The sequence below is a fragment of the Callorhinus ursinus genome, unplaced genomic scaffold (genome assembly GCF_003265705.2).
Source record: "Callorhinus ursinus isolate GAN/ISIS: 27379988/994484 unplaced genomic scaffold, GSC_fseal_2.0 scaffold48, whole genome shotgun sequence".
Lineage (NCBI taxonomy): Eukaryota > Metazoa > Chordata > Mammalia > Carnivora > Otariidae > Callorhinus > Callorhinus ursinus.
This window is the reverse complement of record NW_027397110.1, coordinates 7685358-7705195: the sequence shown is the minus strand read 5'-3', so window position 1 is coordinate 7705195 and position 19838 is coordinate 7685358. Positions and strand designations below refer to the sequence as shown.

At 38.2% G+C, this 19838-nt stretch overlaps 1 protein-coding gene across 4 annotated transcripts in view; it reads right to left on the bottom strand.

The window, feature by feature from the left end:
* Positions 1–99: 99 nt before the first annotated feature.
* The window catches only part of SLC25A17 (solute carrier family 25 member 17), a 42588-nt gene continuing 22849 nt past the window's right edge, over positions 100–19838 (bottom strand). For all 4 annotated transcript variants that reach the window (XM_025881755.2, XM_073882735.1, XM_073882736.1 and 1 more), the window contains 5 exons: positions 9617–9733; positions 8598–8743; positions 8414–8509; positions 6301–6383; positions 100–4671 (listed from right to left, as the gene is read on the bottom strand). In XM_025881755.2, coding sequence (XP_025737540.1) covers positions 4524–4671; positions 6301–6383; positions 8414–8509; positions 8598–8743; positions 9617–9733 — 590 coding nt within the window. In that variant the 3' untranslated portion in view covers positions 100–4523. The remainder of the gene's footprint in view (positions 4672–6300; positions 6384–8413; positions 8510–8597; positions 8744–9616; positions 9734–19838) is intronic.

Here is a 19838-nt window from a genome sequence, read left to right as displayed (position 1 = left end):
CAAATAAATAAATAAAATCTTAAAAAAAAAATTGTGAACTAATTAAGGAAATCTGAAAAACTGAAAATCAACAACCAAGAAAACACCAGAGTGCAAGAATTCTAAAAACATGTACACTCTTTTATTTTTTAAAAAATAAAAAGCTTTTATCTAGGGGAAGACAGAGATACAGACAGACTACTGCAATTCAAAATCCAAGACATGTCTTCTGCTAGATACAAGTTCTTTCAGGACAGGAAATGATCTTTCAAGTAGCAGAGTGTCTCTAGGTTCACTAGGGAGCTCCTACTCCCATTTCCATCTTCTAATTTCCTTTTCACCTTCTGTCTTTTTTTTTTTTTTTTAAGATTTGTTTATTTGAGAGAGAGAGAGCACAAGCAGGGGGAGCAGCAGAGAGAGAGGGAGAAGCAGAGTCCCCACTGAGCAGGGAGCCTGATGTAGGGCTTGATCCCGGGACTCCTGGATCATGACCTGAGCCGAAGGCAGACCCTTGACTAAGCCACCCAGGCACCCCTCATTTTGTCTTTAAATAGTAACTTTCTTTCCTTCTCTTGCCCAGTCCGTGGAAAACTTTTTTTCTTGTCCATTATGTCCCACTGAACAAGCTTTTCAGGGGCTACCAGTATAACCCAAGGCCCTTTTCACTCCGATGGTGGTAAAAACCGTACAAGTCACAGTTATATGTACTGCATATGTAAATATGCTATAATTGAGCCTTTGTATATATTTGGTATCCTGCTGACATTTAACATTGCCAGGTAAGTAATTCACCTGCCCAGAGGAAGGGCTCTCCTTAGATGTGTGGCATTGGGCTCCACAAAGGCACTCTTCCCAGTTTTTCCAGAGAGTCAAGATGAGACACTATCACAGCCAGTGACTTTCTGCTGTTGAACCAGTTTGTATTTTACTGATTAACTGATCAATATTTGGGGGGCTTAATTTGAATATTGAACAAAACATGAAATTACAGGTTTCGACTTCTCTTTTGAGGAGATACACCGATAAGGCTCCCAGAAAAGAAATGGCCACAATTCACACAAATGGAAAGAGGAAAGACTGCCCCAAAGTAAAACCTAGCTGATCTTCTTGGTTCAAACAGCATTTATCTGATGGACATTTTGGTGACAGATGTTAACTAGACTTATTGTGGTGGTTGTTTTGCAATATAAACATGTATTGAATCTTTATGTTGTATACCCAAAACTAATATAATGTTGTATATATCTCAATATAAAAACCAGCATTAAGCATATATATATATTTCATGTACTGTGCCAGACACACGTATATATCTCTCCATCTGTCCAGTAGAAAGGGTTACCTTGCAAGGCTGTTCTGAGGATTAAAGAAGATATATATATCTGTACATATATTACAGCCTTGTGAGGTAATCATTTCCATCGGACAGATGAAGACACAGATTCAGAAAGGTGAGCAAGCAACTTGTCTGTGGCCAGGATGCTATTAAGCAACAGAATGAAAATCTGAACCCAGGTCTGGCTCAAAACCCAGAGTGATTCCCACTCACTGGTGTGATCTATTCAAACAGCCAGCCCCCTCGACAGTAATAATCGTATCAGGATAAAAGTCGTTGCTTATATTTATCTAGCTCTTCTCACATGGCAAGCACTGTGCTAAGCAATTTATATATATGATCTCTTTAATCCTCACAATCACAGGTAGGTTTATCAAGACCTCCATTTCACAGCTGAGGAAACTGAGTTTTATACAAGTTCAGTAATCACTTTGTTCTCACAGCTGGTAAGGAGTGGGGCCAGAGCTGAACCTAGGTCTAATTCCAGAATCCGTTCTTTTCATCCTTACACTTGACTGCAGGAAACTCAACTCTTGTCCTGATTCCAACGAGGCAAGTCAATTGATAGTTCTGTCTCGATTTCCTTGTTCCTTAAATGGGACCCTGTTCCTTGTCCTTCACAGAGATATGGGGGTTATAAGAAAGTGCTGAAGCTTTAAGAAAAACTGCTATATAAATCTAGGCACAGTCAAAAGTTTCACTCAGATTTTCCCTCTCTGGCGATCATAAAGGGATTTAGTTGACATCATTAGCTCTTAAACATCCTCTCAAGTGGGTAGCAAGTATTATCTTCACTCATCAGAAAGCTGAAGCATAAGGAGATGACGTAATGTGCTAGTCAGTCGGTGGTTGAGCTGGGAATAAAACCCCAGATTCTAGCTCCCACTGCTTATGTTCTTACTACCAATCCTGCTTCTGCATTTCAAACTTAATTGTAAAATAGAGGAGGATAGAAATATCAGTGTCCACTTCAGAACACAGATTAAATACTTACAGAAATTAAATTTTCTACTGCAGTGACACTAATATAACCCCAAAGGCTCTTATCCTCGCATTCTAGAGAAACTGCATGAAGAATCAAAAATAAAAATTTCCATTTCTGCAGCATACACTTCAGCTCCTTAGTCTTCTCAAATAACTTATTATTAATCAAAGGTTTTACAAAACTGGGTGAGTCATTACCTAGTTTCAACTAGTGAGTCTGTAAGCTTCCTTTCATAGGGAGCATAAAACCTCAGTATTAAATTGTTCGCTCATAAAATCAGAAAAAAGAAGCATCAAATAGATTTTCACATCATAAACATTTCATTTAACTATGTAATTTGACTTGGAAATTATTCTAACATACCAACCTGAGTTCAAAATTCAGTTTCCAAAGTGAACTGCATAATTAAAACAACAAAATCACACACATTGCACCTTTATGTTCATTCTTCTCCTGCATAGAAATCAAAGTAAGTTTTGTGCTTCCCACCCAAGCCTTACCACAGACACACACAAACCTTAAAGTAAAATAAAGGGTAGAATGAGGGCAATTCTCTGTCTTCAATAGGGGACTAGTGTTCAGTCTAGTTCCCAGATTATGAGCCCCTCCTAAATCTTGCTTTCTAGAACAACACAACCATCTTCCAATTATCAGGAGCTTGATAATCACATATTTTGAAATTACCACAGGGACCAGAGAGGAAATAAGAGAAATACATTTCCACTTTCAAAACTGAACTAAATACTGGAGTCCATAGACACTTCATTGTTCCTCTCTCTGACTCCAACTGAATTAGACTTACAAATGAAAAGCCTATCATTTGGTTATAGGGACAAAAACTAAGTCACAGGAACCCAAAGGGCTATTCTCAAATGACCTCTCGGAGTTTGCTTCTCGGGTGGCCTTGAGAGGCCTAAATTCACCCCTAGCTGCATAATAAAAGTCCAACCACCTTCAAACGTGCTATGAGGTGAAAGTAAAGGATGATGTGGGGCACTCAGTTTTCTCAGGGGCTGTTTATTTAATCCCTTAATTCCAACTTTCCTTTGAGAAAAATCTTTGTCTTGGTTTCTATCATTGAAACCAATCACAGCTTCTGTTGAGTCAAGGGCTCTAAGGTCTCTCAAACTTTAATGTGAGTATGAATCACCCGGGGATCTTGTTAAACTGCAGACTATGATTCAGAAGGTCTGGGACCGCAGGCTCAACAAGCTCCCAGGTGATGTCAATGCTGCTGATTGATGCATATACTTTGAATAGTATGACTATAAGAAATGTTTCCAAATAGAAATAATCTCAATCAGATGTTTATACTCAAAAGAGATAGCCTCCACCAAGACTTTGTAAAGGGAGAGAATATTCCAGAGCCTAAACAGGGTACCTGCTCCTTCTCCCTTTTCTATGATTTTTACGAGCTAGTTGTAAACCCAATGTGGTACCTGAATAAAGGGCATCTTTTTAAAATGTCTTCTGTGTTGACAGTTTATTGGGGCTTGATTTGATGGGGCTTGTATGGATGAACATAAAAACTTCAAGCCTTCTGTAATGAAAGGGCTGATTCAAAATAAATATTTTTAATTATGTCAAATACTAATGAATAAGTGATATTCACAAATAGTTTATAAGAGAATCATTTGGGATTAATCATTTTCATTTCTCCCACAAAATAAATAGCTCATGTACTAAAGGAGACACCTTTCCTTAAGCAGGAGGAAAGAAGTTCAACAAAATAAAGTCATGCCTGTGGAACAATCATAATATTTTTAGTGAGGAAAATACCAAGATTAAAACATACAAAAGTATATGAGGAGAATTATATGGTATTAAATGTGTCCCTAGAATCAGAGGAAAAGAACAGCTGGTAAATTTAAGAAAGATTTTAACTGGAAAAGATTACACATTGTGAGCAATAGTCCATTCACCTTAAGAAAAACAATAAACACCCACAAACTTCCATCTTCAGGTTTTCAATAATGGTTTTTTTTTGTAGGACCATTAGACTAACCTCCCCCACAAAATTCAAACAACCATCATAAAATTAAAAATTAAAGTTGTGGACAGGTCCAGCTGGCTATATTCCATGTTTACCCTTAGATGCTTTTCCAGCCAATGAGGGTAAAATTCATGGTGCACACAGCAAGAATAAAAAGGGAATCACTTCCCTTCACACAGAAGGAACCCCCCATCTTGAGCATTTTTCTGCACTTTGCAGTGTGGGGTGTCTCAGTGCTTGCGGGCACTCTTCAGTCCCATAACTGTGAAGGTAGCAGCCGTCAGTTTCTCATAAACCAGGAACATGAGAGCAGCAGTGAGGACTGTCTGTAGCAGTTTGGCTTCAAGGCCTTTGTAGAGTCCCATGATTCCAAAACGCCTAAAAGAAAAGAGGTTTGAAAAAAAAATAAAAGCTTTTCTTCATAAAAGTCAACTCCTGGATCAAAGAAGCAGGCTATCGTAGCTACCACTTATCCCCGAGGGAAGATGTTCCAAGACCCTCAGTGGATGCCTGAAACTGATACATACATACCTATCATAAAGTCTAACTTATAAATTAGGTACAGTAAGAGAGTAACAACAATAGCTAATAATGAAATAGAATAACAATATACTGTAATAAAAGTTACAGGAATGTGGTCTCTCCCTCTCTCTCTAATATCTATGTATTGAGATGCAGTGAGGTGAATGATGTAGATATTGTGACTTGGCGTTAGGTCCTATTGACCTTCTGACGATAAGTGAGGAGGATCATCTGCTTCCAGACCACGGTTGACTGTGGATCCCTGAAACCATGGGAAGGGACACTGTGGATGAGGGGGGAATACTGTATTTGCATTTTCTAAATTTTATATAAGTGGAATCATATGGTATGAATTCTTTTTTGTCTGACTTCTTTCACATGGCATAATTATTTTGAAATCTACCCATGTTGTTGTATGTATTAGTAAGTCCTTTCTAATGAGCAGTATTCCACTACGTAGATAGATAGTAACTTTTGTGTCTACTCACCCAGTGATGGCACATTTGTGTTGTTTCCGGTTTTTGACTCTTACAAATAAAACTGCTATTAATATCTGTGTACAAGATTTGCACAGACATATTTCATTTCTCTTAAGTATATAACTTGAGAGGAAAGGTTAGGTCCTATGTTAGTTGTACGTTTAATTTTTGAAGAAAATACCAAACTTTCCAAAATGGTCGGACCATTTTATTTTCCCACCAGCAGCACAGGAAAGTTCTGGTTGCTCCACGTTCTTGCCAATACTTGGTATGGTGAGCATTTAGTTTTAACTTTATACCAATTCTTTATCTTTGATTTTTTTTATCCCAAGCATATTGTTTTTATAATAAATTTATTTACTTTCAAAATATCTTATATCTAGGAACAGTTATAAAATTATAGCAGCTTTTGCTTCAAAGGAGGCTCCTGACTTATTTGACATCCCTGAGATTCTCTAAATGGAATGATACAGGGAAACGACAAAAGTACCTGCCTCATAGGGCCAGTGTCAGGATTAAGCGAGATTACCCGTTTGAGGTACGGAGCTCAGTGTCTACCACAAAGCAAACACTCATCAGCACTGCTGTCATCATTACAATAATTATTGTTACTCTTCCTACTCCCCTCTCCCTTTCTCACTACGACTACGGCTCTACAATATCTGTTTATTTCTATCTCCGAGAGAGGTCACAGTCTAAGCCACTGACAGCAGCACTGCTAAGGCAGAACAGTCTCTACATTAGATGATAGCAGGCTTCCCTCTCTAAAGGAGTTCTGAGTATTTCTAAGTTACAAAGAATAAAGACCTGAAGTTTTTCCATAACTTCCCTAAATGCTGCCATATTGCACTAAGCCCCTAAAATGAGAGATGTCTGAGCACAGCATGCGAGGAGAGGTTTCTAGGCTGCCACTGCGAAGGCAGTAGTACAAATTAAGCAGATCCAGCCACTTCCTGGCAGAGATGGCTGCTGAAAGGACAGAATGTGAAGCATCTACAAAGCTCACTTTACTCGTTGGTGAAGAAGATAGAGAACATTCCGAAGACTCCCCAGTGTTCTGTTTTCTGGGTTTAGTCTGTGACGTCCAAACTGGGGAAGAAGAAAAACAGATCAATTTCTACCTGCGGAGGAAATTATGTTGGAGTAATGTCTTACGGTATACAGTAATAAAAATATCCGAGTATGTAGATTTCATGAATTTTGTCTCTTTCACTGAAATAAATGAAAATAAGAAATATTTTTCGGGGCACCTGGGTAGCTCAGTCGGTTGGGTATTCAACTCTTGGTTTCAGTTCAGGTCATGGGATCGAACCCCACATCAGGCTCTGTGCTCAGCATAGAGTCTGCTTCAGAATTTCTCTCCCTATCCCTCCCCCTCTGCCATTCTCTCTGCTCTCTTCTCAAATAAATTAAATAAATAAATAAATAACAAATATTTTTCAATGAAGCAAGCATGAATTTTTACTTCAGAGAATTATGGGGAAAATACTCCCTCAAAAGAAAACAAACATGCCCACAATGAAGATTTAGATATTGATGGTATGGCTTACCCTCTAGTCCTTTAGAAAGTTCTTATAAACTAATCAGTTAGAACCACTACAGTCTAAGCTCTTCACATTATATGTTTACATTATAAAAGTATCAAAATACATTTATTTAGATGCTGAATTCCCTTAAATTAAGTACCAATTTAAAAACAGCACATCAGTAGAAACACTTTTAACAGAAGGTAATAAATTTTTTGAACTGAAATATTTTCGGGGCGCCTAGGTGGTTCAGTGGGTTAAGTGTCTGCCTTCAGCTCAGGTCATGATCCAGGGTCCGGGTATCGAGCCCCACGTCGGACTCCCCGCTCAGCGGAGAGCCTGCTTCTCCCTCTGCCTGCCACTCCCCCTGCTTGTGCTCACTCTCTCTCTGACAAATAAATAAATAAAATCTTTAAAAAAATTTTTTTCACCATCACCGCCATTTTATCTACCAATAAATACTTCGATTTTTTTCTCCAAAGTAGATCATGAATCTGTCCAAGTCTTCTCTCTCCTCTCCACTGCTATCACCTTAGTGTAGGGCACCATCACCTCTCACCTGTACTATGGAAATGGCCTCCTACCTGACTGCCTTCCCACCCTTATCTCTTAACCCTAGGACCAACCAATTCACCACACAACAACCACAGGAATCTTCTCGAATTGTAAATCAGATCACACTGCTCCCAGTTTAAAGCCCTTCAAAGGCTTCCCACTCAGGTGAGAACAAAATCTAGAATCCTCATCTACAGCTTTCCCTGCTACTTTTCCAATCTCATCTTGAGCCACTCTCCAGCCAGAGTGGCCTCTGTTCAGTTCTCAGTCAGCACCAAGCTCTTAGCACATCATGTTCCCTCTATCTAGAATGCTCTTTGACGGCTGGGTCCTTATCTTCCTTTAAGTCTTGATTTTTATATATGCCTCCTCAGAGGAGCCCAATCCTTAATCACCCTGTCTAAGAAGATCAGCAACATGCCCCTCTCCACCAAATCACAGAATGCAGTTCACCTCCTTGATAGCTCTTTTCTCAACTTATAATTAACTATTTATTTTGCTTATTTACCATTTTATTCTTTCCTGTTACCTCCATGAGCACAGGGATTATGATTTTTACTCACCATGTGTACCCAGTCCTCACACAGAGTGGGTGCTTAATAAATACCTTGATGAATGAATAAATAACTGAATGAAAAAACCCAGAAACTTGAAAGTACTTCAGAAAAACTAAATCATTAATTCCTCCTGAATGAACTAAACAAATCAACTCCTGATTTTGTATGATTAACCTAAGCAAGTCAACTTAAATGAGAAGGAAACAAGCTTATACATTCCTAAAGTCATTAAAGAACCTCCTCCCACATTTGGGTTTTCTGAGACACTATGTTACCTAAGAAATTACAAATGTAAACTTTGTTCCAAACCAAAGAGGAAACCAACTGATAGCCAGCCTGCTTAGCAATTATCAAACAAGTGGAAAAATGGTCTAGTCTACCAACTGACAACTTTATTGCTCTATTAACATTGCTTTAAACAGAGAAACCATGTACTTCAGAATGTTGTTTGACTAAATGGAGGGAGAACCCCAGCACTCACCCTCAGAATTGACTGTACCGTCTGCAGAGGATAGGTGACGGTGGTAGCAATTGCTTTGGATATTGCGCCAATGATGAACACATCCAAAGAAGAAAGCTGGAAAGCAAAGAAAGAGCAAACCACATCAATCCAAATAAGAGAGTGTCAGAGATTATTATTTGCTGCTTTCAAAATCAGGGATTACCTTCGCTCGTTTCTTTAGAAGCTGCCTTTTTAAACCTTCATAGAACATGAACTGGATGGCAGGATTGAAGACCAACAGCAAGGAAGGAAATGTGCCATTCCATAAAGCCATGATTCCTTCATCTCGAATGATCTGGTGAAAAGCATCTAAGCAAGAAATCAAGGACTTTTGATTACAATCCCCTAACCGGAAAACACAATATGAATTTTGTTCAAATGTACCCAGAACACAAATCATACTGGTTCTATTAAAATTTCCTTCTTGCAATGATAGTCTAGGGGCAAGTTCATCAGTTAACTACTTTTTGATAATCATCAGACACTGACAGTCACCATGTTGTTGACAGACCAACTTAAATCACAGGCAACTCTTCTTGACAATCTGGTATTAGAATGTCAGGTTTTCCTAAGTAATCACCACCACCATGACTGAGAACTCTGTCTTACAGAGAATTGTGAACTTATAGCCCATGTGTTTCACAGCAAAATCCAGGACAACAGACAGTACCCTGGGATCCATTACTTGGGATTTGACTTAAAAGAAAACCACTATTTTCATTACCAAGACAGATACATGGGAAAGGAGAACCAGGTAACATAGTATTATTAAACTCAAAGTCATCGGATATTAATGATAACTTTATCCAAAGACAACACTAACAGAAACAGTGTAGGTTATTCTTCAGAAATATTGACCCCTCCCACCAACACTACAGCATACTTCTCTACCTCCTGACATTGGGTTTGGCCAAGAGGACGTTGCAAACGCGATGCAAACAGGGGCTTTTACAATTGGATGTGTCCTCTTGTGCTTCTGCCATCATCAAGAGAAGAATATGTGTAGGCTGATCTAGATGAGTCAAATCCCTGTCAACCCACAGACACATGAGCTAAACAAAGGCTTACCGTTACCTGTGGAGATTTGAGGCTGTCTGATATGAAGCATTATTGTGGCAATAAATTCCAGACACAGAGAGAAAAGAAACTCCTTAAAGAGGAACTCACTCAACAAACACTTACCAATAATACCTTTGTAGTTGGTTGGTACAATGTCTTCATTCCTAAATTTTGCCCCTTGCAGCTTCAGTCTGGTGTTTACCACCCAGAGTGGAGTTGTTAGCAACACATTCACCACTCCTTTAAAAAGAAAGAGGAGACAAGGGGAAAGCAAAATATAACCTTGCAAGCTCTGCTGTCTTATGTTAAAGCTATATACCAATGTTTCATTTATACTTCTGCCACTGACCTACTGGGAGACCTGAGGTAAGGTGTCTCTCTGTGACAGGGTACAACACAAGCCACTACTGTTAGAAGCAATTCAGAAGCCTTGCTGAGAGCAAAATGGCTGGCAGCAGTACCTTTCCACACTTATATAACAGGAAATGATCTATTTGTCAACTTATATAGCATCCAAAGTAGTAATTTTTATCTAATTCTAAGTACATTTTTAAAATGACAGTTTTAAATAAGGCTTACTGATCACATGCTAAGTCCATGACAATATCTAATAAAACACATAATTTGCAACTCTCACGTAAGTAGCTTACATGGTTTTAAGTGAGCATGGATTTTGTACAATGGGTGACAAGTGGGAGAAAGTGGTGACATTTGAAAGAGCTTCACCAGGGGCTAGAGGCTCACAGAAGAGTTCCTCATCACTTAGGGAATTAGGATAGGCAGGCAGCAAGCAATAGTTATGAACCATCACAAAACACCTGAAACAGCTTCGCAAGCATCATGATCCTTACAAGCTTAAGGATGGGGATGTTGGTCCCCCAATGTTGCCTCAGAGTGGAACAATACAATGAGCCAGGTGCTTCTGTTTTGAAAACACATGATCCCAAGTTAACACCATCTTGAGATATTAAAATATTCCTCATCAGTCCTGGAATGATTAAAAAAAAATACCAGATAGAGTTGTAACAAAGTGCCTGACACATAGTATATACTCTACAAATATTTGTTAAATAAATATTGAACAAATAAACCAATGAGCAAACTCAGCAAACAACCACACATCAAGCTATCTAGCTCTAGCCAGGCTCTGAAGAACCAAGAGGCATAATCCTAAGGAAGAGATATCTTTTACTAAAAGTCACACAACAGGAGAAAGAATGTTTTGATTTAAGGACTCTCAAAACACACCATTCAGAAAACACAAGTCCAACCAAAGACAAGCTTGATGAAACAGCCAAGAGATTAAAATCCTATTTTTTCATCTGTTGTATATAGTTGCTAAAGTTTGTTATATCTTTCTTAAGAGCATTATGAGAACACTTTTCTCAAAATAAAAGACATTATCAAAAATTTTATGAGCTGTATTTATTACATTTTTAAAGAGTCACATAACACACAAGGAGTCTTCTTTAGTTATGACTCACTATCTTCATGCATTGTCACTTAAGGCATTGATCATAATCTGAAAAAGCCTTACCTAGAGATTCTTGCTGGTCTCATTTTTAAAAAGAGTGCCAGTGCTCAAGACGTCAAGATAGAAGAATATCAATACATGCCCACTTGCCCAGACTTTATAATGTGTTCCTATTGAATGCAATGCACACATCACTTGACAGAAAAATCAACAGCAAGAAAAATGAGACTAGAAAGTACTACTGAGCAGTCTATTGCATTTGTTTTTTTTTCAGATGAAGACAGGAGAGCTCAGAAACAGAGATCACAGGCTTCTGTAGATAATGTAGATAGGCAAAGTGTAAAAACCTTTTTAAACAGATGAAACGTGTTGTCTATTAAACACACTCTTCAGAAATCAAAATTCCTTTCATGCTCTATTTAAGAGGTAATTACCCACAAAACACTTTGGAGGCAATGTGGCCTAGATTTAAGATTTAACCATCATTTAAAATTCTGCTTTGGGGGCGCCTGAGTGGCTCAGTCGTTAAGCGTCTGCCTTTGGCTCAGGTCATGATCCCAGGATCCTGGGATCGAGTCCCGCATCGGGCTCCCTGCTCGGCGGGAAGCCCGCTTCTCCCTCTCCCTCTCCCACTCCCCCTGCTTGTGTTCCTGCTCTTGCTATCTCTCTCTCTCTAATAAATAAATAAAATCTTTTAAAAAGAGAGAGAGAGAGAGAGTCCTTTAAAAATTAAAAAAAATAAAATTCTGCTTTCATATATATCTTTGTTTCGAGCTGAAAGACTGAGAGGATTCTAAGGACAATCTCAAGTACAAAAATGCACTATATCATTTAAAGAAGAGAACTTGTGAAAACATTTGTATTTTGAAGCTTTTTATCTGAGAAGTTCAAGTACTTTGTTCATCCTCTAAGCCAAAATAGATGGAGAGGTATTTTTTAATCACTATAATTTTATGAGTTTTGGGAAAAGACACTCAAAATATTTGAAGATCCAAAACTTTACTGAAGTAAAGGACAGCATTCCACGGAAGAAAAACAAGCTACAAAGAGTCATGATGAGGGATTCCAACTTCACTAACGCATGATGGATATGGCTGAAGGATAAAGTTGTCTGCTTATTTATAAGCCCATGTAGAAAGTTTTTTCAGTTCTAAGCTGTGGCTGTTACTTCACTTCTAAGATGGGAATACTACTTTACCTACTTAATAACAAGAAATTGTTTTTCTTTCAATTCTCCACTTTCATTTTTCTTTGTAAAAAATCATTTATAAGAAAACAGAAGCAAAATTAAGAGATGAACAATAACTGAACACATGCACTGAAATTATTCACTGATTCAAGTAATAATTGGAACACAGCTGCTTACTTCTGAAATCTTGAAAACAAAATAGTTTTATTAGCAGTGAGTCTGTTAAGGACAGAAAACAAAAAAGTATGCTAATTGTGTATGCACGTCTAGAAAATAGGTGCAATGACCACTGATACAAGAAAAAGGCAGATCAAGGTCATAAATCTAACCACTTGGCTCCCTATGAAGGAATGCAATTTGATACACAACAGGAACAAACCTGCCTTACCAGATTTAAGACTGGAGGGCAGGAAAGGAATATGAACTGTCAACAATAACACCACTGGCATTCAGAAACAGTTATTGGTAAAAATCCCAATTTCATAAAAATGGCAAGTATCTTCTTCACTTAAATTTTCTGTGAGATTCTGTTCCCAAATCTCTCCCCAAGGTATCAAGCTATATGAGCTTTTTTCCTATGAAAATACAGTAAGTAATAAGTTTCTAAGTTTCAAGCAGAATTTGAATAACAGTTATACTGTTCCTAGTTCTCCTTGGAGACAATGAAACTCATTTCTACAGTGATTTTAATACATGACAAGGCTCACAGCAGGAAAAGAAAAAGTGGTTCTAATTCTAAGAATGCATAGGTATTAAGATATGAAAACATGTTATGAGGAGAAATTTAAAACTCACAAAAGTAATTCCCAAAGAATTCCTTACTTTCAGAAAAAGAGAGACCCTATAATCAGAGAATCTCAGAATTATAAAGGACTATAAAATACATTTGACCAAGGCTCTCTCAACTGTTATACAATCCACATTTTGACTGTGGGCTGGATAATCCTTTGTTTGGGCAGCAGGTGGGGTTGTTACTGTCTATCAGACAGACAACAGTAGCTGTAGAAGGATGGAGTCATTAAATGGCTTGGTACATTCAAGGAATCAGTTTTCTAAGAGAGGATGGGAACAGTAGAGATCAAGCTAGAGGTAAGCAGTATCACAGCAGATCTTGTATGTTGGGCTCTTATCCTGTATACGGTGGGGGCCTTTTATGCTGTAGGTACCATGACTTCATCCTATATGCAAGTGGCAGACATCAAAGAGTTTGAAGCTGGGGATAATATTATTAGATTTGGGTTTCAGAACAGCAGTTCCCCACCATCTCTCTGATAAGACGTATAACAGATGAGGCTCATAACTGACACAGACCCACTGCACCTTTCTTTTACATACTCCAGAAAACACTCCAGAGTGTGAGTGAATGAGAATGATATGTCTTTTCTCAAACCTGCTTATGTCAGTTGAATCTGTTATGGCAGGCAAAAGTTTATAGGTATGGCGTATGTACAAGAAAAGGCACAAAACTCCTATCAGTGAACCAATAAGCCTTCACCATGTATTAAAGAAAATGAAAAAGTATATATTTATACATCTTAAGTTAAAATAAAATACAAGGTAAGTAGGCTATTTATGATACTCCCTATGTCAACTGACTTTTAAAAACTAACTGCCCTACCATTCCAGTCTAGCTGTGTTAGGTATGGGGGAATCTACTGTGATTATAGATGTGTAAGAGTTAGAAAGGAAAAAAGCAGAGCACAGTGAGAGAAAGAACAACAAGGGTGTTGTGTACCTGGTGGAGAATGGGATGTCAGCATGTCAGCAAATAAACAGCTTTGGACAATTAAAAAAGATTTCGTACTGAGGGTTGCTGGAGGGGAGGTGGGTGGAGGGATGGGGTGGCTGGGGGATGGACATTGGGGAGGGTATGTGTTATGGTGAGTGCTGTGTGTTGTGGAAGACTGATGAGTCACAGACCTGTACCCCTGAAACAAATAATACATTTTTGTTAATAAAAATAAATAAATAAATAAAATTTAAAAAGATTTCATCATATATTTCATGAATTAGTAGTTTCATGTTAAGTTATTGAGTTAGTCCTTGACAGTGAGTCATAAACTTTTAAATGTCAATACATAAAACTACAGTAATCTAAAATGTATTAAAATTAAAATTTTACAAATACTTGGTCTCAGGTATTAAAGATAATACTAGATTGCCATTTGTTGCAATTATGTAAAAAAGAAGGTTTGTTCTGTACAGGATATCCTTGAATCTATTCTGGTTTTTTCCCCAAGTGAACAAATCTCAAACTTGAATTCTTTGAGTTATGACACTGTTAGAAAACTATTCTTCCAGAAAGGTTAGCTGGTCAGGATTATGCAAAGTAGGTAAGTAAGGAAGACTTCAGGGGCGCCTGGGTGGCTCAGTCGTTAAGCGTCTGCCTTCCGCTCAGGTCATGATCCCCGGGTCCTGGGATACAGGCCCGCATCAGGCTCCCTGCTCCGTGGGGAGCCTGCTTCTCCCTCTCCCACTCCCCCTGCTTGTGTTCCCTCTCTCACTGTGTCTCTCTCTGTCAAAATAAATAAATAAAATCTTAAAAAAAAAAAAAAAAGGAAGACTTCAGAGGCAACAACAGAAATGGTTATGGATATGGAAAAGGAATGGATTCTAGAGATACTTAGGAGACAGACTGATGGTGGTTCTTTTTTTTTTTTAAGTAATCTCTACGCCCAACATAGGACTCAAACCCTCAACCCTGAGACCAAATGTCACATGCTCTACTGACTGAGTTAGTCAGGCATCCCTGAGACTGATGGTTCTTGATGACCGAACGATTGTGGAGGGTGAGAGAGCACTTGCTATGATGACTCCTGGATTTCTATCCTGAGTTACTTAAAATCTTTATTCATTTCCTCAGAGAATAAAATCCTGTGTGTTATACTCTGTGTAAAAGTTGGCCTGGTGGGTGGTCAAAAGGTACACACTTTCACTTATAAAATACATTAAGTCACGGGGATGTAATGAACAGCATGGTGACTATAGTTAATAATATGGTACTGCGTATTTGAAAGTTGCTAAGAGAGGGTGCCTGGGTGGCTCAGATGGTTAAGCGTCTGCCTTCGGCTCAGGTCATGATCCCGGAGTCCTGGGATCGAGTCCCGCATCGGGCTCCCTGCTCCTTGGGAGGCTGCTTCTCCCTCTGACCCTCTCTCTCCCTCTCTCTCTCATGAATAAATAAAAAATAAAATCTTTAAAAAAAAAATAAAGTTGCTAAGAGAGTAGATCTTAAAAGTTCTCATCACAGGGGTGCCTGGTTGGTTCAGTTGGCGAAGCATGTGACTCTTGATCTCCAGGGTTGTGGGTTCGAGCCCCACACTGGGGGTAGAGATTACTTAAAAATAAAATCTTAAAAAAAAAAGTTCTCACCACAAGGAAAAAAAATTTAACTGTGTGGTGATGGGTGTTAACTATCATTTTGCAATATATACAAATATCAAATCATTATGTTGTACACCTGAAACTAATATAATGTTGTATGTCAATTATAATTCAATTAAAAAAATGGTTGGAGGGGGCGCCTATGTGGCTCAGTCGTTAAGCGTCTGCCTTCAGCTCAAGTCATGATCCAAGGGTCCCGGGATCGAGCCCCGAATCAGGCTCCCTGCTCCGCGGGAAGCCTGCTTCTCCCTCTCCACTCCCCCTGCTTGTGTTCTCTCTTTTGCTGTGTCTCTCTCTGTCAAATAAATAAATAAAAATCTTTTTTAAAAAATAAAATAAAAAGGTTGGTACAGGTGAAAGTTAATTAGATCTAAATCAACCTACTACCAAAACGAGAGTATTAAGCAGAAGAAAAGCTCAGAGACCAAGCCAAAACACATCAGTGGCCTCATACTGGTAAAGAGGAAAACTTGTGGGGCAAGAATGCTCTTGGACTGGTAACTACTTTTCAATTAAATCATTTAAATTTAAAATGGACATTTACATTATTCAACTGTGTGCCTCCCAAAGTACTAATTTTTCAAATATACCAAAAAGTGATTCCACAAAATAGAACACTAAAAGTACAACAGTTAAATCAATTAATTTGGGGGTGCCTGCGTGGCTCAGTCAGTTAAGCATCTGCCTTTGGCTCAGGTCATGATCCTGGGGGCCTGGGATCACGCTCCGAGTTGGGCTCCCTGCTTAGCTTCTTCCTCTCCCCCTGCCATTCCCCCAGCTTGTGCTCTCTGGCTCTGGCTCTCTCTGTCAAATAGATAGAAAAAATCTTTAAAAATAAATTAATTAATTAATTAATTTAGTTACAGACTAAAATGGATAAATACACAAAAAAACATAGGAAATATATCTACTTTCTTTCCATCTCTTTAGTAAAAGTCTGACTAATTGAACAAATATTTTGTTCATCCAGCAAATATTTATTGAGCACATGCTAGGAATTGTTCTTACTGGGAATATAGTCATAGTAGGAGGAGGAAACATGTATATATACTCCCTAAGAAGAGGTATGATATATATATATACATATATATATAACACACATATGTATATATGTAATCTTACATAATTATATATAAGATACATTACATATAAAAATATATTTAATTGTAACATATATATATATCTGTTCTGTATCTTTGTGTATGTGTGTGTGTGTGTGTGTGTATATATATATATATATATACAGCCATATATATAAAATACCCATATATATTTTCTACCTATATATTATCTATATATCTATATATTGTTATCTTAAATATACATATAAATATATATATATTAAACATACATATATTTAAGATACTTGCTCTTATGGAGCTCACATTCCACTAAGGAGACACAGACAGTAACTAAATATTCCTGTCAGGTTAATGGCTCTCTAGAGCTTTTTATTTTTTATTTTTTTTAAAGTTTTTATTTATTTATTTGACAGAATGAGAGAACACAAGCAGGGGGCACAGTAGAGGGAGAGGGAGAAGCAGGCTCCCCGCTGAGCAGGGAGCCCGATGTGGGGCTCGATCCCAGGACCCTGAGATCATGACCTGAGCCGAAGGCAGACGCTTAACGATCTGAGCCACTCAGGCGCCCCTCCCTAGAGCTTTTAAAATCTCAGATGACAAGGATCCAAAGTCTTCTAAAATCTGGCTCCTGCTTACTTCTCCAACCTTATTGCTCATGTTCCTGTACTCACTTCACTCACTAAATTAGAGAGCTCACTGTTCTAAACATGGTCCTGTATTTCCTCAATTCCCTACCATTCTCTCCATCAGAAAACCGTCACCACTCATCTACAAAAGTTACTAATCCTGCCCAGTTCAAGAGCTACTGCTTTCTATAAGCAGATCCCTTCCAGCTAAAAGTGATCTCTCTTCTTCCTATGAACCTCTAACACATTAACAACCATTATGATACTAACTACACTGGGCTGTGTGCTAAAATATCTTTGTTATATTTGACTAAATGTTTTCACACTCATGGTGGGCTTCATGGGTGTGCAACCCAACTTGTGCCTGGTTTAATCTCATTGTCAACCGTCTTGAAATGCTAATAAATCATGAACAAGGAGTCCTGCATTTTCATTTTGTACTAGACCTTGCAAATTATGTAGTCAGTCCCGTTCATGTTAAACATCTTGTGTAGACCTCAGTCAAAAAATAAATCATGGGGGGCATCTGACTGGTTCAGTTGGTAGAGCATGTGACTCTTGATCTTGGGGTCATGAGTTTGAGCCCCACGTTGGGGGTAGAGTTTACTTAATTAAAAAAAAAAACAGTAAAATAAATATCATGGAAAGCAAGCAGGGAAGGTATTGTAATCTTTTTCCTTTTAAAAAGACTTGGGGCACCTGGGTGGCTCAGTTGGTTAAGTGTCTGACTCTTGATTTTGGCTCAGGTCATGATCTCAGGGTCGTGAGATCGAGCCCTGTGTCAGGCTCCCTGCTCAGCATGGAGTCGGCTTGGGATTCTCTCTCTCCCTCTGCCCCTCCCCACCCCCTGATTGCATGCTCTCTCTCTCTTTGTAAGTAAATAAATAAAATCTTTTTTTTAAAAAAGAGAGAGGCTTTAATTTCCATAAATTCTGGAACACTGCTAAACAGGGATAAAACTATCTTCTCTGGATTAAAAAGACAAAATAAGCCAAGTCAGCTCAGAAATAAACCTTTTTGTGTATATGGTCAATGATCTTCCACAAAGGTATCAGGACTACTCAAGGGGGAAAGGACAATCTCATCAAATGGTATTAGGAAAACTGGATATCCACACACAAAAAAGAATGAAGTTGGAACTGTATCTTACACCACATACAAAAATTTATTCTAAATTAAAGATTAAAAAAATTATTCTAAATGGATTAAAGACCCAAATGTAAGACCTAAAAGTATAAAACTCCTAGAAGAAAACAAAGCAGAAAATGTTTTCATGACATTAGACATAGCAATGACTTCTTGGACATGACACCAAAAGCACAGGCAGAAAAGCAAAAACAGACAAATGGGACAAACATCAAACTTAAAATTTTTGAGCACCAAAGAACATAATCAACAGAGTAAAAGGCAACAGAGAATGGGAGAACATACTTGCAAATCATATATCTCATAAGGGGCTAATAATATCCAGAATATATAAAAAATACCTACAGCTCAACAATAAAATATCAAATAACTCTATTAAAAAATGGGAAAAGGACTTGAACAGACGTTTCTCCAAAGATGATATACAAACGGCCAATAAAGCATATGAAAAGATGCTCAACATCACTACTCATCAGAAGAATGCAAATCAAACCACAGTGAAATATCACCTCACACTATGATTGGGATGGCTATTATCAAAGCAAAAACACCCAGAAAGGAACCCTCCTACAATGCAAGCTGGTGCAGCCACTCTGGAAAACAGTATGGCCGTTCCTCAAAAAGTTGAAAATAGAGCTACCCTACGACCCAGCAATTGCACTACTGGGTATTTACCCCAAAGATACAAATGTAGTGTTCCCAAGGGGGATGTGCACCCCAATGTTTATAGGAGCAATGTCCACAATAGTCAAACTGTGGAAAGAGCCTAGATGTCCATCAACAGATGAATGGATAAAGAAGATGTAGTATATACACACAATGGAATATTATGCGGCCATCAAAAAATGAAATCTTGCCATTGCAACAATGTGGATGGGACTATAGGGTATTATGCTAAGTGAAATAAGTCAATCAGAGAAAGACAATTATCATATGATCTCACTGATACGCAGAATTTGAGAAACAAGGCAGAGGATCATAGGGGAAGGGAGGGAAAAATGAAACAAGATGAAACCAAAGAGGGAAACAAACCATAAGAGACTCTTAATCTCAGGAAACAAACTGAGGGTTGCTGGAGTGGAGGGGGGTGGGAGGGATGAGGTGGCTGGGCAATGGACACTGGGGAGGGCACGTGCTATGGTGAGCACTGTGATTTGTGTAAGACTGATGAATCACAGACCTGTACCTCTGAAACAAATAATACATTATGTTAATAAATAGAATTCCTTTTCAAAAAACAAACAAACAAACAAACAAAAAACACCCAGAAAGTAACAAGAGCTGGTAAGGAGGTGGGAGAATTTAAAACCCTGCTGGTGGGATTATAAAATGGCATAACTGCTATGGAAAACAGTATGGTGGTTCCTCATGAAATAAAAAAACAGACAAAAAACAAAACACACACACACACACACACACACACACACACACACACACACACACA